General features: G+C 44.1%; 1 protein-coding gene across 1 annotated transcript; it reads right to left on the bottom strand.

Moving 5' to 3' along the window:
- Window positions 1-940: 940 nt before the first annotated feature.
- Window positions 941-6,510, bottom strand: LOC122669146 (transcription factor bHLH128-like). The gene is made up of 6 exons (XM_043865829.1): window positions 6,016-6,510; window positions 3,462-3,703; window positions 3,205-3,336; window positions 3,021-3,086; window positions 2,734-2,802; window positions 941-1,000 (listed from the first exon to the last, which is right to left on the bottom strand). Exons 1-6 carry the CDS (start codon window positions 6,458-6,460, stop codon window positions 947-949), a joined length of 1,008 nt encoding a protein of 335 aa, XP_043721764.1. The 5' UTR covers window positions 6,461-6,510; the 3' UTR covers window positions 941-946.
- Window positions 6,511-20,097: the final 13,587 nt, after the last annotated feature.

Consider the following 20,097-nt stretch of genomic DNA (forward strand, 5'->3'; position numbering starts at 1 on the left):
CAAAAAGTGAGTGTTTTGGGTGAATAAAGTTGAGATTATAAGGTGGATTCTGCTAGGAATGAAGGATGGATGGCCTTGGAAACCTTCTCAAGTTTTATTATCTATTTCTTCTTTGACTCAGAAGATGAATGTTGACATAATTGTTAAAGACTTTTTTGTAGTTTTTGCAACTTCCAAAGTTGCTAATAAAGCTGGGGGCACTGTTCTCTGTGCTGCAGCGTAGGCTGCGCCTAGGCACATGCTGGTGGACGTAATGATTACCCTGTCCCCCTGAGTGGCAAGCCCATGTGCCTGAGCGCAGCCTGCGTTGCATCACAGAGAATATTCTCCCTTTAGGACTAGAATTTCTACTGCAGTTAATGTAAAAGTTTTTATATGTCCGTAAATTTCTTTTGGTTTCTCATAAAATAAAAAAATAAAGAAAAATAAATCAATAAAGGTAGAATAGATTTTTTGAGAGATTCTAGATGCAACTGCATTAGTTACAAATTATTGTTCTGCTACTTACAAGGTCCCTATTTACATGTCAAATTTTAACCCAATTAGAGTTTATAATGTGGCTAAACAGGATTATAAGATGGTGGATGTAATTACGATAAGATGCATGGATATACACGGGAGGGTATGACATTCCATAGAAGATTGAATGATTGAATCTAAGGCAAAAATTTGACATGTAAGCAAGTTAAGAAATTCCCTAAATATCCAACGATCAAATTTACTACGTCATTCTTCGATCTGATAGAATTAGAGCATGATTACAATTGTAACCAATTCCCTAGACCAAATGTCCAAAATCCCTTTTACAAGAGAGCCCAAAAAGAAAAGAGGCAATTAAGAAGAAAAAAGAGAGAGGAAGGATTTCTTATATACAAAGATGGCTTCTAGCTTTTACTTGATTTCAAGAGTGGCATAATTATTTCCCATCTTTTATTTGTGGAAAATGTTACTTTTCTACCTTACATCCACAAGTGCAGTTTTCAAGATCATGGTTGAGTTTCTGCGAAAAAATTAAGGAAAATATATCATTGAATGGTTCTCTCTCAAAGCACAAAGAATCATAACCAAATGAATGAACCTCTAGAGATTTTAAGAATTTGACCAGTAATTCATATAACAAGTAATGATCTAATGTTACAACAACACAATATGGAATTAAGTGTATTAAAAGAGAAAAGGAGTGAAATTAAGGAATCTAATAGGAATAGAAAATTTTAAATTAGCCCCAATGTTCATTTACCAACTCCCTCCCTTAAAAAAAAAGGGTTTTCTTCCTGTCACTATGCCTAGTGAAGTATAACGCTTCACTATTTTCCACATGACAGTGTATGGGTTAGTCCATGTGATAGAGGACCATGCAAGCATCTCATTAGTACAGTTTCAGCTTAAAATGAGTAGAGGAAGTAGCTAAAATTACAAAAGATGCCTTTTACACAACTCCAACAATAGAAACCTCCCATCATGATCTATGTATCTCTCACACACCAATTCTACCGTTGGATAGATAGATCAACGTCCAAGTTAGCCACATGTGTACTTTCGGACTGAAATTCAAATAACCTGCTATATATGGGCATATCTTTCCATAGATGTTCAAGTTCCCCATTGTTGGTCCTGTGAACTCTCTTGGAAGTCCTAGATTTTTCCATGCTTTGTTATGCCACTTGACTAACTCTGATTGGACTGAAACTTAACATGTTAGCAGAGGGATCATGGGTCTACTTAAATGTCAAGTTTTAGCCCGAATGGAGTTTGCCATGTATCCAAGTAGAGCTTTGAACATTCCAGGACTTTGGAAAGTGCATAGTAGTGGTTGGAGTTCAAAGGCATGTATGAATAGAATATTTAATCTCTATCCAATGATCGAAATTGCCACATCATCTGTCCACGTGATTCATGATGGTGAACCATTTAGGAAGCCCTTCCTAAACCAGGTTGTGCAAAAGAGTTTTCCTCATTTTGTGCTTCTAAGTTCTAATGGATAAAAAAACTAATCTTCCACAAAAAGGGCAAATTATATCTAGCCAGCCCAACTAGGAAATCTGTCCCGTGGCATGTTGGATGGGACCCACAATTCGTTTGTATGGGTAAATCCTAGGTCCACCATTCACTTGTCAAGTTTTAGCACAAATGGAGTTTGCCAAGTGGTAAAATAGAGTTTGAAATTTATGGTTGAAATTGAATCTAAAACTTGACAAGTGGCCTACCCAGATCGTCCATTTGTCTATCCAACTATTAGAATTGCCATATCATTCTACCATGTGGTAAATTTTCTTTAGGGTATGAATGCCATCAAGCTTCACTATAGTGAAATTGAATTAATAGCATTGTACAAAATAATAGGGCATAACTTCACAAAAAAGTAGAGGGTATGGTATCTAAAACATAGAATATCTCTTGATACTGTCTTTCCATCCCTTATTTATATTTGATACCAAAGCATCACTGCCTGCAGATGTTCTTACTTTGGGTTTGTCAAGTCCCTAAATAAATGTTAAGGGCTGGCAAGCACAAATTGTGTTTGTGTGTGAATTTTAGGCAGTGTTTGGTATGCATTCTTAATCGATTTCGTATTCTCAGATGATAAAAATAGTTGTTTTATCGCTCGAGAATACAAAATCAACCTAGAATACATTCCAAGAATGCATATCAAACAAAACATTAATGTACATAATAACTTTATCTTTCATTCTATCTCCTTATTAAAAGACAAAAGATTAATTTTCTACTAACCTGAACTTGGCTCTGAAGTCTTTTGATATGATGCACTGCCAAATCCAACATGTCTGCAGTATTTGTTTGCTGCAACAACATTCAAACTTAGGTTTCTTAGAGATTATTCCCTTTAGAGAGAGAGAGAGAGAGTTAGTTAGTTAGTTTAAGGTAGTGTTTGGTATGCATTGTTGGAATGCAACTATTTTTATCATCCGAGACTGCGAAATCGACCTAGAATGCATTCCAAGAATGCATACCAAACACAGCCTAAAGGGATTGATTAGCAGTTCTCTGCTCCTAAATACCTTGTCCATGTTAGGTACAAGCTCTTGCAGTTTCTTCAATTTTTCACTTATTCTAGTCCTCCTCTCCTGTACTCAATAAAAAAAAAAAAAAAAATGAAACCATAAATAAAGTGAACAAAGCTTATGAGTAGAGAAATCCTCTGTTTAGGCTCTTGGAGTGTATGATACAAAATTACGTACTAACCCTTTCAGCAATGCTTCGTGGGTGAGTTGCACAGCCACGCTTAGCACGGATTTTGCAAGGGATAGAATCTTGATTCAATTGTAGGAGCTTCTCTACACTATTCATCTCTAGTGATGCACTTGTTAAGTTAAACTGAAAAACCCAACCAAGATATCAAATCAATTAATAACAAATTTATAAAGAAGGGAGTTAGTTATAGATCAACAACAGTTCATGATGGTTTTACAACAACCTCAGAGAAAGAAGAAATTTAGTACCCGAGTGTCTATTTCATTGAGGCCAGTGACAATGTCACCGTCGACGATTTTGGCTCGTTTGATTGACGACGGATTTGAAAAGATGATTGAATTTGTGTCATCCCAAGATCCAACAGGAAAGCTCTCACTAACCTCAGAGATTTGAGAAAGGGAATCTTGCCTACTTGTGAAGCTCAACTGAGACTTCAAGTTTCCATTTCCTTGGGAATTATAGCTTCCCATTCCCCTTGTAATAGAAAAACCTGCAAAATGGGCTCCAATTAAATTCATATATTAAAAAATGTGTCCTTAAATAATATTATGGGAGAGGGTTCTCTGAACTGTCATAAAAAAACAGGGAGAATGTTCTCTGTGCCGCAGCTGTGTCGCAGCGCAGGCTACGCCCAGGCACATGGGCAGCCTGTGCAAGGAGGCAGAGTGGTCATTGCTCGTTGCTCTCACCCCCATGTGCCTGGGCGCAGCCTGCACTGCTGCCGTTGCAGCACAGAGAACAGCGCCCCCCCCCCCCCCAAAAAAAACTTATGTATATGGGCATAGGCTATACTGTTGTTTAGAGAGACTCTTCCCTTGCATTATTTAGGGGTTTCAAGTTTGGCCCAGAGGCTTGAGTCCGAGCCCGTTTATATATTTTAAGCCCTGAGTTGGATTTCAGGCCCGAGATCGAGTCAGGTGGGCCTAGGTTGAAGCCTTAGGCTGAGCTCAAGACAAGGGCCATGTAAAATATAAATAAAAAGGGAGCCAAGCCCAGCCCACCCTGAGCCCCACAGAGGCAGGCCTGGGCTAAGATATCCCAACCCAACCTCTTGCCAGCTGGGCTTGAGCTGAGCCTAGGTTTTAAAAAATCTGGCTCATCCTGGCCCAGTTGAACCCAGGTACTATTACATGAATAACATGATCTGGTTGAACACCACCATGCTCTTCTATGTTGCAAAATAAAGCACAACCTAGAAGAGCATAAGGTGCCATATCATTTGAGCCCAAGCAGAGTTCACCAAGTAGCAAAATAGAGCCCAAACAGATTCTGCCAAGGTTCTCTCTTTTTTTTTTTGTGTGTGGGTAAAATCAAGGTTCTCTCACCCACTTGAAAACTTTGATCCCAAATATAGTTTGCCAAGTGGCAAAATAGAGCTTTGAATAGAGCTATGGTAGAGTGCACGGTAGTGATCAGAGTACCATAGACATGCATGGACAAACATGTGCATATAGGGGTGTCACCCAGTCAGGCCTAATCGGCCGCACCAATTTAAGGCCCTCAACCATTACGACCATTTAGGTAATTGGACATCATATGCTAGGACATGGACACATTTCTATTTAGTTGGTTGGTTACCGGTCCATAATCGGACTCTTGGTAATTGGGTTGTCAACATGCTATTAGGCTAAACGGGCCATAAACGTGCTATAATCAGGCTAAATGGACTTTAAGTAGTCGACTAGCACCCTACAACCAAACACCATTACTAACCCTTTCCATCTTACCCCCCCCCCCCCATGAAGCTTTCGTGTGCTTTCTCATTTGCCCCCATTCGCATGCAAGGGTCATAGAGAACCCTTGCTAAAAAAATATAACAACTTCTCACTTCACCATTTTGGGGACAAAAAGATTCACCCTATATCTAATGACTATGGTAACTAATAATTCATTTTGGTGAATCAATTTTTCTTCACTCACAAATTACTAGGATGAGAGTGAAATTCAGGAGTAGTGTTAAGGGCACTTCGAACATTCGACATTTGAGGGGAATAATTCTTTTCAAAGAAAAACTTTCTTCTAAATACAATATTTTAAAGTCTCAGCCAAAATCTAACCAAAATAAAAAAAAGAAGTAATTATTTATAAAAATAAAATCCAAGAATGTAACATCAAGGCATCAAGAATTAGATTCAATCCAACCACATTAAAATTCTTTTTTGGAACCCAAGTTTGATTGGGAGCTTAAATCCTTTGGGTACTGGAGGGGGCTTTCAGATATCCACTATGAACAGAAAAATGATTTGTGCCATCCAGATTAAAAAAAACAAAGGTTCTCTCTTTTTTGAGCATTTGGATCTCCTTTTCACCATCAAATGATTCCTTTCCCTAGTGTTTTTTATTTTATTTTTTCTCCTTTTTTAATCAATGAAATAACCTAAAATAAATAAAAAATAAACCAACCTAAACAACTTTCCCCAAGAACGCCAAACCAACCCTGACCGCCGTTTATGATGTCCAAAGCGATTTTGGCAAACAGAAGTCTGGTTTTCCCAATTCCCCATTTTGGAGTCCAAACTCCAAAGTCTAAACCCGACACTCAGGTCTCGTTTCGGACCCGTCACACACGTATCGGGAAAAAGCTAAGGAAAAAAAAACTGACCAATCAGAAAGAAGATGAGACTTTATACACACAAGGCAAAAATCGCAAGTCTCCAATCAGGAAGAAAAGGAAAGTGGATGACAGGGTGGGGGGAGGAGGGAGGAGCTGATGACACGAAATTACGAAATTATCCACAACAACGAGAGAAAGAGAAAGAGAGAGAGAGAGAGAGAGAGAGAGAGAGAGAGGGGAGAACTAACCGTTATTATCGACCAAGAGATGGTCGAGGAATCCGGCAGGGGAGCTGCTATGTCTAGTAAGCGACGAGGGTCCACCACCGCCACTACCTCTTAGATTACTAGCCACTGCGAAGTCGCCAATAGCTATCTCGTTCAAACCGTAGGATCTCTCAAGACCAGCGGGGGAGCTGGTGGCGCCGCCAACTCTTTCGTTACTTCCTTGAAGATCAGATGAGACGTTGGCCTTGCAGCTTGATTCTAATGTCAGAGATGATGAATCGGCGGTAAAGCACCGACTCATCATGGATTCCGATCCCACGGCCAAGAATTCTTGCTCAGCACCACTGTCGCCACCGATTACTGAATTGACGGCGCTGGCTAATAGAGAACCTGGAGCAGAGCAGTAGCGTGTGAGGCCTCCTTGGGCCATGAACGGAGGCCTCTGAGGCTGACGTGAAGGGTACATGGGTGTGTGGGCTCTCGTGAGGAGGAGAGGAAGGAAGGAAGGAAGGAAGGAGAGGATCAGAGGAAGTGAATGAAAGAAAGATGATGATGATGATGATGATGATGATGATGATGAAGAAAGATGAGTATAAATGGGGGCAAGGGTAAAATGGGAATTCAACAGAATATTAGTGGGTGCTATCTGGGGAGGTTATTTATAAAGATGGATGCCGTTTAGGAAATGAATAGGATAGTAGGATTCACTCACGAGTTGCCCTGTCCCACTAATCTAGGAACCTAAAGTAAAGCAAAGTTTTCATCTTTATGTCCAAATTACCCCTTATAAGAAGCTTTGTGTTTTTTGTTCTTAGGTCTTTTTGGATATACTTACATAAGCTGTGTTGCCATGGCTCTTGAGGTGAAATTGGATGCGAAATTTAAAGACCTTATTGCCCTTCTTCAGTATTGGACATGAGTGGCTGCGTGGAGTCTGCACCAGACACAGGATGAACGAATTGACCACCCCACCCCCTTTTGAAAAATACGTCCTTTGGTGGATGCCCTTGCTTTAGCCCCCTGTTCTGGTACAAGGGCCATGCAACCTAACTGTGATTGCCCTCCAATTGAAAATAAAGTATGGGATCAGTCTCCATTGATTCCGAGTCAATTTCGATTCGATTGGTTAGGTCATGAACATTTTCATGGAATTCAAGAACTTGATTTTCAGCTCAAATTTTTTGATATTTCACAACTTTTTGATCCTAAGGATATATTCGTAATCTGATTATTCTGGTCAACTGTTCTTTTTGTACTGGCTGGCTGTTTTCGTAATTATAAAGAAATGAAAGGGCTATATATTTGTATATTGTGACCTTGTCACGTCACGTCACTTCCTTTCATCCAATCTTTTTAAGTTCGATTTTTTTTTTAGGGTAATAATTAATAGGGAACCTTTTATTTATTTTAAGTTTAACTAAACTTAACCAGTTAAACCCATAATCCCAGCTGTCGGGTTCCCTTCGTTGTATCCACTCTACGCTGTGTGAGTGTGTGACAAAAGAAGAAAAGATTCCAGACAACCAATCAGAACTCCCCATTCTCCTTCTCCTTTCCCTTTCTCTTTCATTTAAAAATTCTACATACAAAATTTAATAAGAATAGTCTGACGTGGATTTAACGTAGTCTGACAAAACGAACCGGCCTGAGGTCCGAACATATGCAGCGTGTTGTGATTTAACGGACTACCTGAACCCATCGGGTCAACACAACACGTTTCTTGAAAAACCCCATACTTTGACACATAATCTCAAAAATCCAAAGGAAACTCTCCTCCTTGAAATCATCACTACTATCTCAAGCCGGGCGCATAATTCTGCTCAAATCTATCATTTGCTCCATCCCCACTTATTTCATGTCCTGTTTTCTTCTTTCAAAATCCATACACTCTACTATGGATTCCATCAACTCTAGATTTTGGAAAGGGGTGCAAAATAAGGAGACAAAGCTCACCCTAATTCCTTGGAAACAAATCTGTAAACATCAATCTGTGGGTGGCTTGGGCATTCGGCTTTCTTCCATGCACAATGAAGCTCTTATTATTCGCCTTGACTGACGCCTTCTCACTGAACCCAATTCTCTGTAGAGCAAAACTCTTAAGGCCAAATACTTTTCCTCACTACTCTATCTTGCACCCCAGTTTCAAACCTAAGATTGGTTCTTGGATTTGGAAAAGCATTTGTCATATTTTATCCCGTTTGAGGGCCATGTCACAATAGAGGATTGGTACTAACTCTAATATTTCCCTTTGGAAGGATAACTGGATTCCGGGTCATTCTCCACCCTATTGGCCTGACCAAATCGTTGATAGACCACCCTACCAAACCGTATCTAATAACTTGTGTGGCTGGACTTGGAACTTATCCCTCATTGAATTGGTTCAATCTGTCCTCCTCACTTGGCATAAAAAATCCCCACCATTCCTCTCCCCCTCCATTCCCACAATGACTTTCTTTACTGCCCTCTCTCCAAACAAGGTAAGATTACCACCAAATAGGCAGCACGTTTCCTCACTAACACATCATTTGAATTACCCAACACTCCTTTCAACTCTGCCTCAGCGAAGCTTTGGCAAACCCTTTGGTCTCTCAAAATTCACCCCAAATTTAAATTATTCTGTTGGAAACTTTTACAGAATGGCATTGGTACTCGATCAACCTTGTCAAAATTCTTCCATTTAGATGATTCATGTGCTCTCTATGGCACTGCTACTGAGACACCTTGACATCTTTTTCTTTCATGCAATATTTCCAAATATATATGGGTTGCTGGACCCTTGGGGGTTAGAACTGAATTTTTACAAGCTGACTCCATCTTTCATCTTTGTACATCTATCCTTACCCAACCCCCTTGGCAGCAATTTGACTGTAAATATTTCCTCTCTCTGTTTGCAATAACCTGCTACTTCATTTGGAATGAGAGGAATAGATGTTGGATTAATCAAGCCTCTCCAAACCCTTTGACAATACTACATAATATTAATAAATGGATTCAGGACCATCAAATCTTTTCATCAACTATGACTGATGTCACGCCTAGCCCATCACTTGTTTACCTCAGTAAAATCGACCTAACTCGTTCACTCCCACTTGACTCCCTAACTATTATTTGTGATGGTAGTTTTCGGGCAGAAACTAAAGAAACAGGTTGGGCTGCCATACTGTTCCGCCATAACTCATTCATTTGTGCATATTCTAATTTTGGTTATACTGGAACAACACAAGAGGCAGAAACTCAAGGGTTGCTACTCGAGCTGCAGAACATAGGAGAGTCCCTAGATGCATCTCTCAACATCTGGACTGACTGCGAGGAACTGGTTCATTGGCTGCACCCTCCAACAAAACAATGGCCGTGGGAGATTTTCATCATCCCATGGGATATTCGACATATTTTGGGAGACTTTTGTACCTTTTTGCTATCTAAAAAAGACAGATCTGTTGTGTATCTAGCACATAAGCTAGCAAATCAAGCAAGATGTACTAAAACTGCTGTCTGTATATTAGATTTTAATTTAATCTAATAAGTTCTCATCCTATCAAAAAAAACAAAAAAACAAAAAAACAAAAAAAAAGAGAGAAAATAATAGAAGCCAGCCAGCCACTACAACAATGTAAGATCCGCAACCCAATTATGAATAGGTTAATTAACATGAGATGGAGAGAAAAGTTGATTTAAAACGACACATTTATTTCTGAAAAGCTTGGTGAAGTACATGGTTACAGGCTTATAGTCGAAAGAGATAAAATTTGAGATGCATCCACACAAGAGAACATGGAGAACAAACCAATGACTCAAATAAATTAACCAAGGAAGAACACTGGAGGTACTCTGAGCGTAACCCTAGCGGTCTAGCAACCCAGATCATCATCATGCATTTGTTAGGAAATTGTTGCGAACGTGTTTGCTATATATAGTCTTCTCTTCGTTGCTTGGTAGCGGAGGAGCCAAGTTCCCTAGGTGTTACTATGCATATGGTACTTAAGGTAATTGTTCTCCATTTCTAGTTGTTGGAAAATTTTGATTATACCTTACACCAACATGAGGAATGTGAGTTTTACTCCTACAACCTCGGTTTGCTAGTTCTCGAACAGCATGTTGGAGAGGAACTTGGGGTGCTACGAAGGAGTTGCCATGGGAGGGACAAGAGTAATCTATTGTTATACAAGGCAAAGATTGTAAGACTAATCTGTAACACGGTAATAGAAAAATACCTGTTAGTAGCACCGAGACACGAACCAGAGAGGAGAACTCCGAACAGCACAAACATGAACAAGCACGAACAGGGTGAGTTGAGTCTTATCTAACAGATACTCTCCTTAAGGTTTTAGATACTCCACTTTTGCAAACTGGGTTGACCTTGCACCTGACCCTCCAAGATGAAACAACTCCTAAACGTATAGGTTTGTAGTACCTAATATGAGTACTGTAGGATTCCAAAGACTATACTACCATTCTGTTTATAAGAAAATACAGTAAGGTAAAATTATCTCTAGAATGAACAATTGTAGAGACAGAAAGTGAAATCTGTTGTCCGTTAAAAATGGCAGGCAAGACATGGTATTTGTAGTGCTAGAGTACCCTTTCATGAAGGGATATACCCATATGAATACAGGTGACCTACGTACAAGGAGCAACTCTTCCAAGGGAGGTGTGACAGTACGTATTTCCTTCACGTATAGGGAGGGAGTGTATCTATTTGTATACGTGTACATCGTATACGAATAGGCATGTATGGTTCAATCGTATAGATGAACCATGGGTGAACCAAACCGATTTTTAAAATGGAAATTAAAACTCAAATGCAAAACTTCTACTATCGAAAAAGAAGGTTTTACCCACACCCACGGCTCGGCTTGGCATGCGCTCGCGTAGTTTAAAAACACCCCAAGGACCCCCCACACACTAGAGAGAAGGGTGACTACCTCTCTAAAAAGCTTATACCTTAAGAAACCAACCGTATATATATATATATATATATATATACCACTCAAATTACTTTTCCACAACCAATGTGAGACTATTCTTGAACTCAATATTGCCTCTTGCACACAAAAGTGCACAATAAATTCAAACCAAAAAAATGGAGGAAAGGTAAAAATGAGGGAATGAACAAAAGACACTTTTTGAAACTTTGACTCACTTTGACTCTAAAAGTACTTTTTTAAAAATAATAATACAACATCTAGAGATTTTGAACTACTAGTCTACTAGGGGAGAAAGAAAAGTGGGAGAATAAAAAAAGAAAGTGAAAAAGAACTGTGTCTGGGAATTTGCACCCTATGCCCAAACACATGGAGGTGAAATGACTGCCCTATCCCCATGAAATGTGTCAATGACACCCCATTTGATGCCTTATGTGTTGTGTACTATCTTATTGGCCCTCGTGTGCATAGAGGTGTTTTAAGACAAAGAACACTTTCCCAAAAAGAAATTATGGAATAGAAGATGTTTTAAGTAAATATAGGCCAAATATTAGACAACGATAGAAATTTCCCCTACATAATACAATAGCACTAAGGGGGGCACATATTGTGTAGTGCATGCATGAGGAAAAGGAAATAAATATTGCTTCAGATAGAATCTACCCCCCAAATGTAATCAGTGACATAGGTGATAATAGACTTCATTCACCAGCTAAGCCAATTATTACCCTCAAACCCTAACATTCCATGCATCAATGCATCTGTTGCGTCAAGAAATCGTCGAGCAGTCATGCGAGTGCCGTCACCTACAAGTGGACCAAGGGGTCAACAGAGAGAACTGGTGTGGTTCCGACCTAGGGCTCTCCGATGCTAAAGTTAGATCTCCTGAGCAAAGAGATGAATAGTAATTATTTAATATGAGTTTTGATGTCCCTCAATGGGGTTGTGTACCTTGCCTTTTGTAGTAGTGTATGGCGGTGTGGAGAGTCCCAGTTTGATGGCGATTGCGCCGTTGAGTGGATAGAGGCCCTGGATAACGGGGCTCTATCCTGATTGGCCATCTCCCCGTGGGAGGGAGTGTCCTGGTGGTATCAAGATCCTTGTTGGATAGATACCCACGTGTGGTGATAACGTCATTGGTGCTTAAATCCGTCTGGGTGACGTGACTTCTAAGTGGTGGCCTAGAGTCCTGGTGGTAACATGAGTCTGCAGTGACACGATTGGGTCATAGACAAGTGGCCCCGGTGTTTGTGTACATCACGTCCGCATCCATGATGCCGCGCCTGGGTGCAGGCCCGCCTGGGTGAGAGGCCGCGCCTGGGTGCAATCCGCACCTGGGTGGGGCCACGCTTGGGTGTAGGCAGCGCCTGGCTGAGGCGGCGCTTGGGTGAGGCTGCTCCTGGATACAAGCCAACCCTGGGTGTAGGCCGCACCTGGGTGAGACCATGCCTGGGTGCAGCCCATGCCTGGGTGAGGCCGCGCCCTAGTGGGACCCCCGGTTCGTTCTCCTTGGTTTTGGAGCGGGTCGTCCTGTGACATGTGGCAGTCGCTGATTGGTTCGGTGAATCTTGGATGTATCATTTGCCCCCCACTCTCTTGAGATAGGATGTCCAAGAGAGTAGATGCCTTTACATAGTGAGGGGTTCGCTACGAATAAACTTTCTTTGCGGGGCTTACCTGTAAATCTATTAGTGAGGTAGGAGAGGTTGGGGGTTCAAACATTTCCTCCTACACTTTTTCTTCTTTTGTTTTTTGTAGATATATGTTCCTCTCCTTCACTTTCTCTTCTTTCACTTCTCCTTTCTCTTTCTTACTTTTTGTCTCCCATTTTTCTCTTCTTTAATTTCCCCTTTGCATTCCACTTTTTGTCTTTTGTCCTCTTTTTGGTGCCCACCATGTGCTTGTCTTTGGGTCACCTAGACTAGTATCCACTTTGCTTGATTTTGGGTCCTTGTGTTTGCTTTGTGCTCACTTGGTGCATTGTTTGCTTGGAGGGCTTGAGTGGTGCTTGGCTTGAGTGCCTTGCCTCTGGTGGTCTCTGTCACTTGATCCTGCTAGTGGTGTGGCCGCGTCGTGTGGCTGCCTCCTCGTGCCATCACCTTCCCCCTGAGGTAAGTTTGACCCCTTCCTCTTTCTTTTTCTTTTTCTTTTTTTTTTTATGCAAGGCTGCGCCTAGGTGAGGCCGCGCCTACGAGTGTGGCCGCGCCTACGGGTGTGGCTACACCTAGGGTGGCCGGGCCTGCGGAAGCAAGATCGAGCTTGAGGGCGCGAGGTCATGCCTGCGGGCACCGAGGCTAAGCCTGTGGGGTGTGAGGCCGAGTCTGGGTCACCGTACCTGTGGGGCGTGAGGCCGCACCTGGGTGGCCGTGCCTATGGGCATGGGGCCATGCTTGGGGTGGCCGAGCCTACGGGCATGAGGCCGCTTGGTCGCCGTGCTGCCGTGAGGCCGCGCCTGGGTGGCCACCACCTGCGGGTGTGAGGCTGCGCCTATGGTGGCCATGGCGTGGGTGTGATGGACCGTCATGTTTCTTCACTTTTCTTCTTTTTGTCTATGATGGATCTGCTGTTCATACTTTGTAGGTGACCTTCATTTCATTTTTCTTGCTAGCTTCTCGTCTGGGAGATCGCTTTCTCGAGTAAGTAGTCCATTCCTCTCTTGTCGTTCATGTCGTTTCCGAGTGACCTTGGCCCTACTTCAGTCGGGGTTGGATCTTCAGAGGAGTGTTCCCCAGGATCGCCTTCTTCTATGGGTACTCCATCCTCTATACCCTCCCCTAGTGCTATTGATGGAGGTGTGGGACCTTTTAGTGTCTCTGGTCCCAGTAGGGATCGTAGGCCCTCTGGGGCGGCGTCCTCAGTTGCCGGTCCTGCTGATAGGTTGGGCCATGTTGCTAGCATCTTGTCACCTTCTGACTTGGTCTCCCTCCGTGAGGAGTTCCATATTGCCGCTGAGGTCATGTTGCGTACTCCTGGACTTGGCGAGTATGCCTTCTCTCACAGTGCGGATGAGATCTGTCTCTATCGTTCATTTTTTCTCCAGGGCCTTCTCCTTCCTATCCCTCGCTTTATCGAGTTGGTGTTAGAGCATTGGCACCTCACCCCTGGGCAGGTGTTGCCCAATTCTTGGAGGGTAATCTTGGGTTTCTATGTCTTTTTCGCCTGCCTGAGGCGTGCCGCTACTATTTCCCTGTTCTCCCACTTTTATCTGTTGAAGAAAGGGAATCATGGATGTTATCATTTTGCTCGCCGCGTGCTCAGGGGACCCTATGCCTCTGTGGAGCTTCCCACGGGGATCACTAGCAACGTGAAGTATTGGAGGGATCGCTTCTTTTTTGCCATGGTCCCCCGATGCCCACTACGGATTGTTAGGGAAGTCATTGACCTCAAGAGGGTCAATCAGGAGCCTGAGCTGAGTGATTTTGAGGGTGACTCCCTCAAGCTGTGCTTGGGTAGCGATCCGTTCCACGTCCAAGAGTTGGACTCGGAGGCCTTCCTGTCCCTCTGGAAGCTGAGTCCTGGTAAGAGCACTGTCTTTTGTACTTGATTGGCATGTTTGTATTTGAATATATATGTCATCTGACTGGTTGGGCGGTCTATGTAGTGGATATGCGTCCGGACTTTAGTTTGCTCCGTGGCAATCTGAGGAGGAAGACCGCTTCTCAGGGTGGTCCATCTGTTGGAGTGACCGATGTTGGTGGTCCTTCTGCGCCTGTGGCTGTTGGAGCAAAGCGAAAGGGTGGTCTAGGACATGCCCATGTGACGAGCTCTGGTGTGCGTGTCCTCCTTCCCCATACTTCTCCTAATGATGATGGCGTTTCGGGCTCTGTGCCTCTGCCTTCATCTATCGCCCCTTTCGGGTCTTCTGCATTGCCCCTCTCCAAGAGGAAAGGGGTGAGTTCCTTTGGTGGTACTGCCACTGATCTTCTCGCATTGAATGAGTCCCTGGTGATTACCTTGGGCGTGCCAGAGGGCTCGACCTTGGCTGGAGCCGATGTGTAGCAGGAGTGGGTGGACAGGGGTAGGCTCCCTACGGCGAGGGTAGCCTTGAAGAGGCTTAGCGATGCGTGTCTGGCCCAGACTCTCTACCATGATATGGCTTCAGTGAGTTATCCCTTTTTTGTCTCGTCATGTTCGCTGCTCCACTTATGCTTAGAGTGTTTTATCGCTTGCCATGTTGATTGTAGGTCCATCACCGTGTTGCTGAGGCGGTGCTTTGATTGGAGAGTCACGCTTCTCGCGAGGTGCAGATACAGCTCACCTTGCGTGATGTGGAGAGGGAGCTCCAGGGACAGATCGATGCCCGTGAGAGGGCCGAGGCTGACACGCAGAGGGCGTCGGGGGAGCTCGCGGTGGTGTTCGGGAGGCTCCTGGAGGTATCTGAGGAGCTTCGTGTAACCTCTGCTGGTGCGACCGAGAGCTCGGCTAGGGTTCTTGCCTTGGAGGAGGAGCTTCATTCGTTAAGGGGGAGTCATGAGGCGGAGCTGGCATTTGCAGGCGAGCGAGCTGTGGCTGAGTTCCAGGCATCCTTGGTGTTCTCGGCGCTGTATCAGGCGTAGCTTCAGCCTACCTATGAGGGAGGAGTCCGGGACTTAGCCGCTTGTGTCCTGGAGGCGACCCCTGATTATGACTTCTCTGTCTTGGGGTTCTCTGAGTTTGCTGCTGCACTTCCTGGTGTAGCAGTGGTGGAGAGCGTTCCAGTGTCAAAGGTGGAGGCTGCCCTGCCTGAGGGGAGTGCTGCTACGCATCTTCTTGAGGTGGACATGATGTCTCTTGCTGGGTCGGAGGTGACCCACCCCTCTGTGGTCCTTTGACCCTACGGCCGTACTGATCTTGTAGACGTCTTGACCTTTTTTCTTTTTGAACTTGAGTTGTAACTATTATGACTTCTCTGTGTGACCGCTGTTGCTTTTCTTTGATTGCATTGTCTCTTGGTGGTTGTTTGCGCGTTGATGCCCTATGACCCTTGATAATCATGGGATTTTGGTAGTGGTGTTGCGCCTTGGTGGTCATCGGACCTTGGTGGCTTAACGCCTTAGGCGTAGAGCCTCAGTGGTGGCATGACGCCTTAGGCATAAAGCCTCGGTGGTGGCATGACGCCTTAGCTATAGAGCCTCAGTGGTGGCATGACGCCTTAGGCATGAAGCCTCGATGGTGGCATGACGCCTTAGGCATTAAGCCTCAGTGGTGGCATGACGCCTTAGGCATGGTGTCACACCCCCATCCCAAAAGGGAGTAAAATACAATAAAAGGGGTATGACTAGGATGACACGTGTCACCCCACATTGCCAAGATCTCGATTACAGTGTATTGAATCATAGTCAGGATTAATATAATTATCACAAATATACTAGTAAACGGAAACAGAGAAATATCTTACATTCCCAGAGTAAAATAGAACGGCGGAAGCGTTAATTAACAGTTACATAATGTTCATCTGCCTAGTGTTAGGTTATACAGTAACCCAATGATTCTTTAAATGTTCAACACATAATTATCAAAATATAACATGTACAGGCATAATGTAAAACTCAAAAGAAACAGAAGTAAATCTCAGAATCAGAATGCCTATAGGCACAGTCATCACATGGACTCCCGTATCCGTGTTCCTTTGTCATCGGCTCTGGGTCCACCACACCCACAGACGAGTGAACACGGATTAAGTCAAATCCCAACCCCACTCACTTATTTGTTCACGATCCGTTACTAAGGTTTGTTGCCGTTCAACGTAACGTAAGTTCCACTGTGTGAGTAATATAGCCTAGAGAAGCGTAACAAAGTGAGTTAGGTGAGGTAATAGGGGTCTCGAAGTCTAGGCTTAAAGATAACACAATAGAGTTTAGGTGGACTCTTGAGTGGAGGCACAGTGCCTGGGTCCACCCCGAGCAAAATACACTAAAACCCAAGACTGGACTCTTGGGTGGATCCTGGCCTGAGTCCACCTGCAAGCAGAGAAGGAGTGGACTCTAGTTGTGGTCTCTGGTCTGAGTCCACCACAGGGTCCAGTTGCAGGCAGAGAAAGGGTGGACTCTGGTTGTGGTTTCTGGTCTGAGTCCACTACAGGGTCCAGCTCCTGCAGAATTCGAATTTCACCACAAGCAACCTCCTGAACCCGATTTCTCTTGGGTTTCAGCTGACAAGGACTCAGGGAAAAAGTCTATAAGCCACCTAGCGTTATAATACCCTACCCTTATCATAGGGTTGTTGGGTTCAAAGGGTAATTCCATCAAAACCCCGAATCTAGGGTTTCTCCACCAAGAACCCTAGATCCAAGAATTAAAATCCAGAAAAGGGAAGAGGATAGACTCAAGGCTAGCTTCAAGCCTCCAAGTAGGGAAATACTAATCCAAAAGCATCCTTGGGTTCCAAATGGAACCCTAGGTCCAAAACCCCCAACCCAAATGGCTTCATCTCCAAACCCAAAAAGAAATTAAAGAAGAGAGAGAAAGATATGATCAAGGACCTACCTCCTTCAAGATAATAACTCCTAGGTAGAGTGGTTGCACAAACCTAGAACCTTCAACACTTCCTCCTCTTTCCTTCTTCTTCTCCTTCCTTTCTCTTTTCCTTTCTCTTTGTGTCTCTTCCACGATTTTGCTAGGTTAGAAGAGTTAGAGGTTTGTTAGTGGGTGCTTAGTGGTTTTGTAAGTAGATAGATGGATTACACATGGCTTAGTGAGTGGATTACACATGGCTTAGATAGATGGATTACACATGGTTTAGTGAGTGGAGACTAATCCATAAAATTCCAAAATCTCCAATTAATCACTAGTGGGTCCCTAAGATATTTATGGCTTATGAGTGGATAGTGGGATTAATCCACTCAACTCCAAAACCCTTATTTATCTTTAGTGGGTCCCTAAGATTTTTATAGACCCCACACTAAAATACAAAAGGAGGTGATGCGGCCCACGACACCTCTCCCACAATAAATCACATGGCAGGTGTGGACTCACCACCGGGTCCAGCTCAGGGTCCAGCTCACCTAAAATAGGTAAACCTAAGGCAATAAATCCCCGGGCTTGGCCCACCTTTTAAGGGTTACTAAGGGAATTAAGCAACCTCGTAACAGGAATCCCGAAGAGCTTTCTTACTTCGACATTCACTTCACCAGGGCTCGTGGTGTCAATGTGACAAGATACTGGATGCTCTCTTTGGTACTCCTCGCTCTTGGGACTAGTGCTTGGAGGGTAGTCCATGAAGTCTTCGTCCACGAATTTCCCCCAATCCCGATTGAGAAATCGTTCCTCAACCGCCAAACTAGTGAATCGGTCAAAGATCTTATAACTCAGTTTCACCACCATTGCGAACAGCTCACCAACATAGAAGCTAGCTCCATCTACGTGGCATAAAATAACATTATTAAAAGATGATCTCGGGTGCGGGGCCTAACACATAGAGCCTCAGTGGTGGTATGACGCCTTAGGCATGAAGCCTCGGTGGTGGCATGACGCCTTAGGCATGAAGCCTCAGTGGTGGCATGACGCCTTAGGCATGAAGCCTCAGTAGTGGCATGACGCCTTAGGCATGGAGCCTCAGTGGTGGCATGACGCCTTAGGCATGAAGCCTCGGTGGTGGCATGACGCCTTCGGCATGAAGCCTCAGTGGTGGCATGACGTCTTAGGCATGAAGCCTCAGTGGTGGCATGTTGCCTTAGGCATGAAGCCTCAGTGGTGGCATGTTGTCTTAGGCATGAAGCCTCGATGGTGGCATGACGTCTTAGGCATAAAGCCTCAGTGGTGGCATGACGCCTTAGGCATGAAGCCTCAGTGGTGGCATGACGCCTTAGGCATGAAGCCTCAGTGGTGGCATGTTGCCTTAGGCATAAAGCCTCCATGGTGGCGTAACGCCTTGGTGTAGTGGCAGTGATTCGATTGAGTGGTAGAAGAAGACAAGTATTCCTGAAACACCTCTTTATTTTGAATGAAAATTTTCAAATTGCCCTTGAAACAGTGATGTGTCGTCTCGCTACTTTGCTTCTGTTACCACTACCACTCTTGCTACTACTTTTGCTACTATCGATGGAGCTGTTTGCTTCTATTGGTAATACTTCTTCAGGTGTTATGAGTTCCATGTACGGTCTACCTTCTTGCCCCCCGGAGTCTTCAAGAGGTAGGTCCTTGGACTTATCTGCTTGGAGACTATGTAGGGTCCTTCCCAGTTGGCTGACAGCTTCCCTGCCTTCTGTGGCTGTGATGCACTTGACCTCCGTAGGACTAGATCTCCATGGTGGAATGGCCTTTCCTTGACCATGGCATTATAGTATCTGGAAGTACGTTGTTGGTAGGCGACGTTCCTTAGTAGTGCTCTCTCACGGACCTCATCTATAAAGTCTAGGTTCGCCTGTAGTCCGTCGATATAGGTACGTTCGTTGAAGTACAGAACCCTATGGGACATGGCGCAGACCTCTACTGGCGCTAATGCTTTAGTGCCATATGCTAGGCGGAATGGGCTCTCTCCTGTGGGTGTCCGTACTGTAGTTCGGTATGCCCACAGGACGCTTAGTAGCTTTTTAACCCATTTTCCTTTGGCTCCCTCTATCCTTTTCTTGACTCCTTCCAGTAGTATTCTGTTGGTGACCTCCACCTGACCATTGGCTTGTGGGTATGCTACCGATACAGGCCGATAGTCGATGTTGTAGCTGTGATAGAATGCTTGGAATTTGGGATTGTTGAATTGTTTGCCGTTGTTTGAGACGAGGATCTGTGGTACCCCAAACCTGTAGATGACGCCGTCGTGGATGAACTTCTCCATCTCTGTCTCTGTTATCTTGGCCAAGGGTTTAGCTTCGACCCACATGGTGAAGTAGTCAATCACGACGACCAGGTACTTTCTGTTTCCCGATGCTGCGGTGAAGTTGCCTAAGATGTCCAGTCCCCACATGGCAAAAGGTATGGGGTTGAGGATTGATGTCAGCTTGGTGGAGGGTAGATGGGGTACTGGGGCGAACAACTAACATTGCTCGCACTTCTTGGCATATTGGATGGCCTCCTCTTGCATTCGTGGCCAGTATAGTCCCTAGCGAAGGATTATGTAGGCTAGGGCTCGTCCCCCCATGTGACTTCCACATATCCCCTCATGGACTTCTACTAGGACGTACTCTGTCCCCTTGGGTCCTAGGCACCAGAGTAGTGGTGTTGTTGCCCCCCGCTTGTACAGTACCCCATCTAGGATGGTGTACTTT

Source organism: Telopea speciosissima, chromosome 7 (genome assembly GCF_018873765.1).
Source record: "Telopea speciosissima isolate NSW1024214 ecotype Mountain lineage chromosome 7, Tspe_v1, whole genome shotgun sequence".
Taxonomy (NCBI): Eukaryota; Viridiplantae; Streptophyta; class Magnoliopsida; order Proteales; family Proteaceae; genus Telopea; species Telopea speciosissima.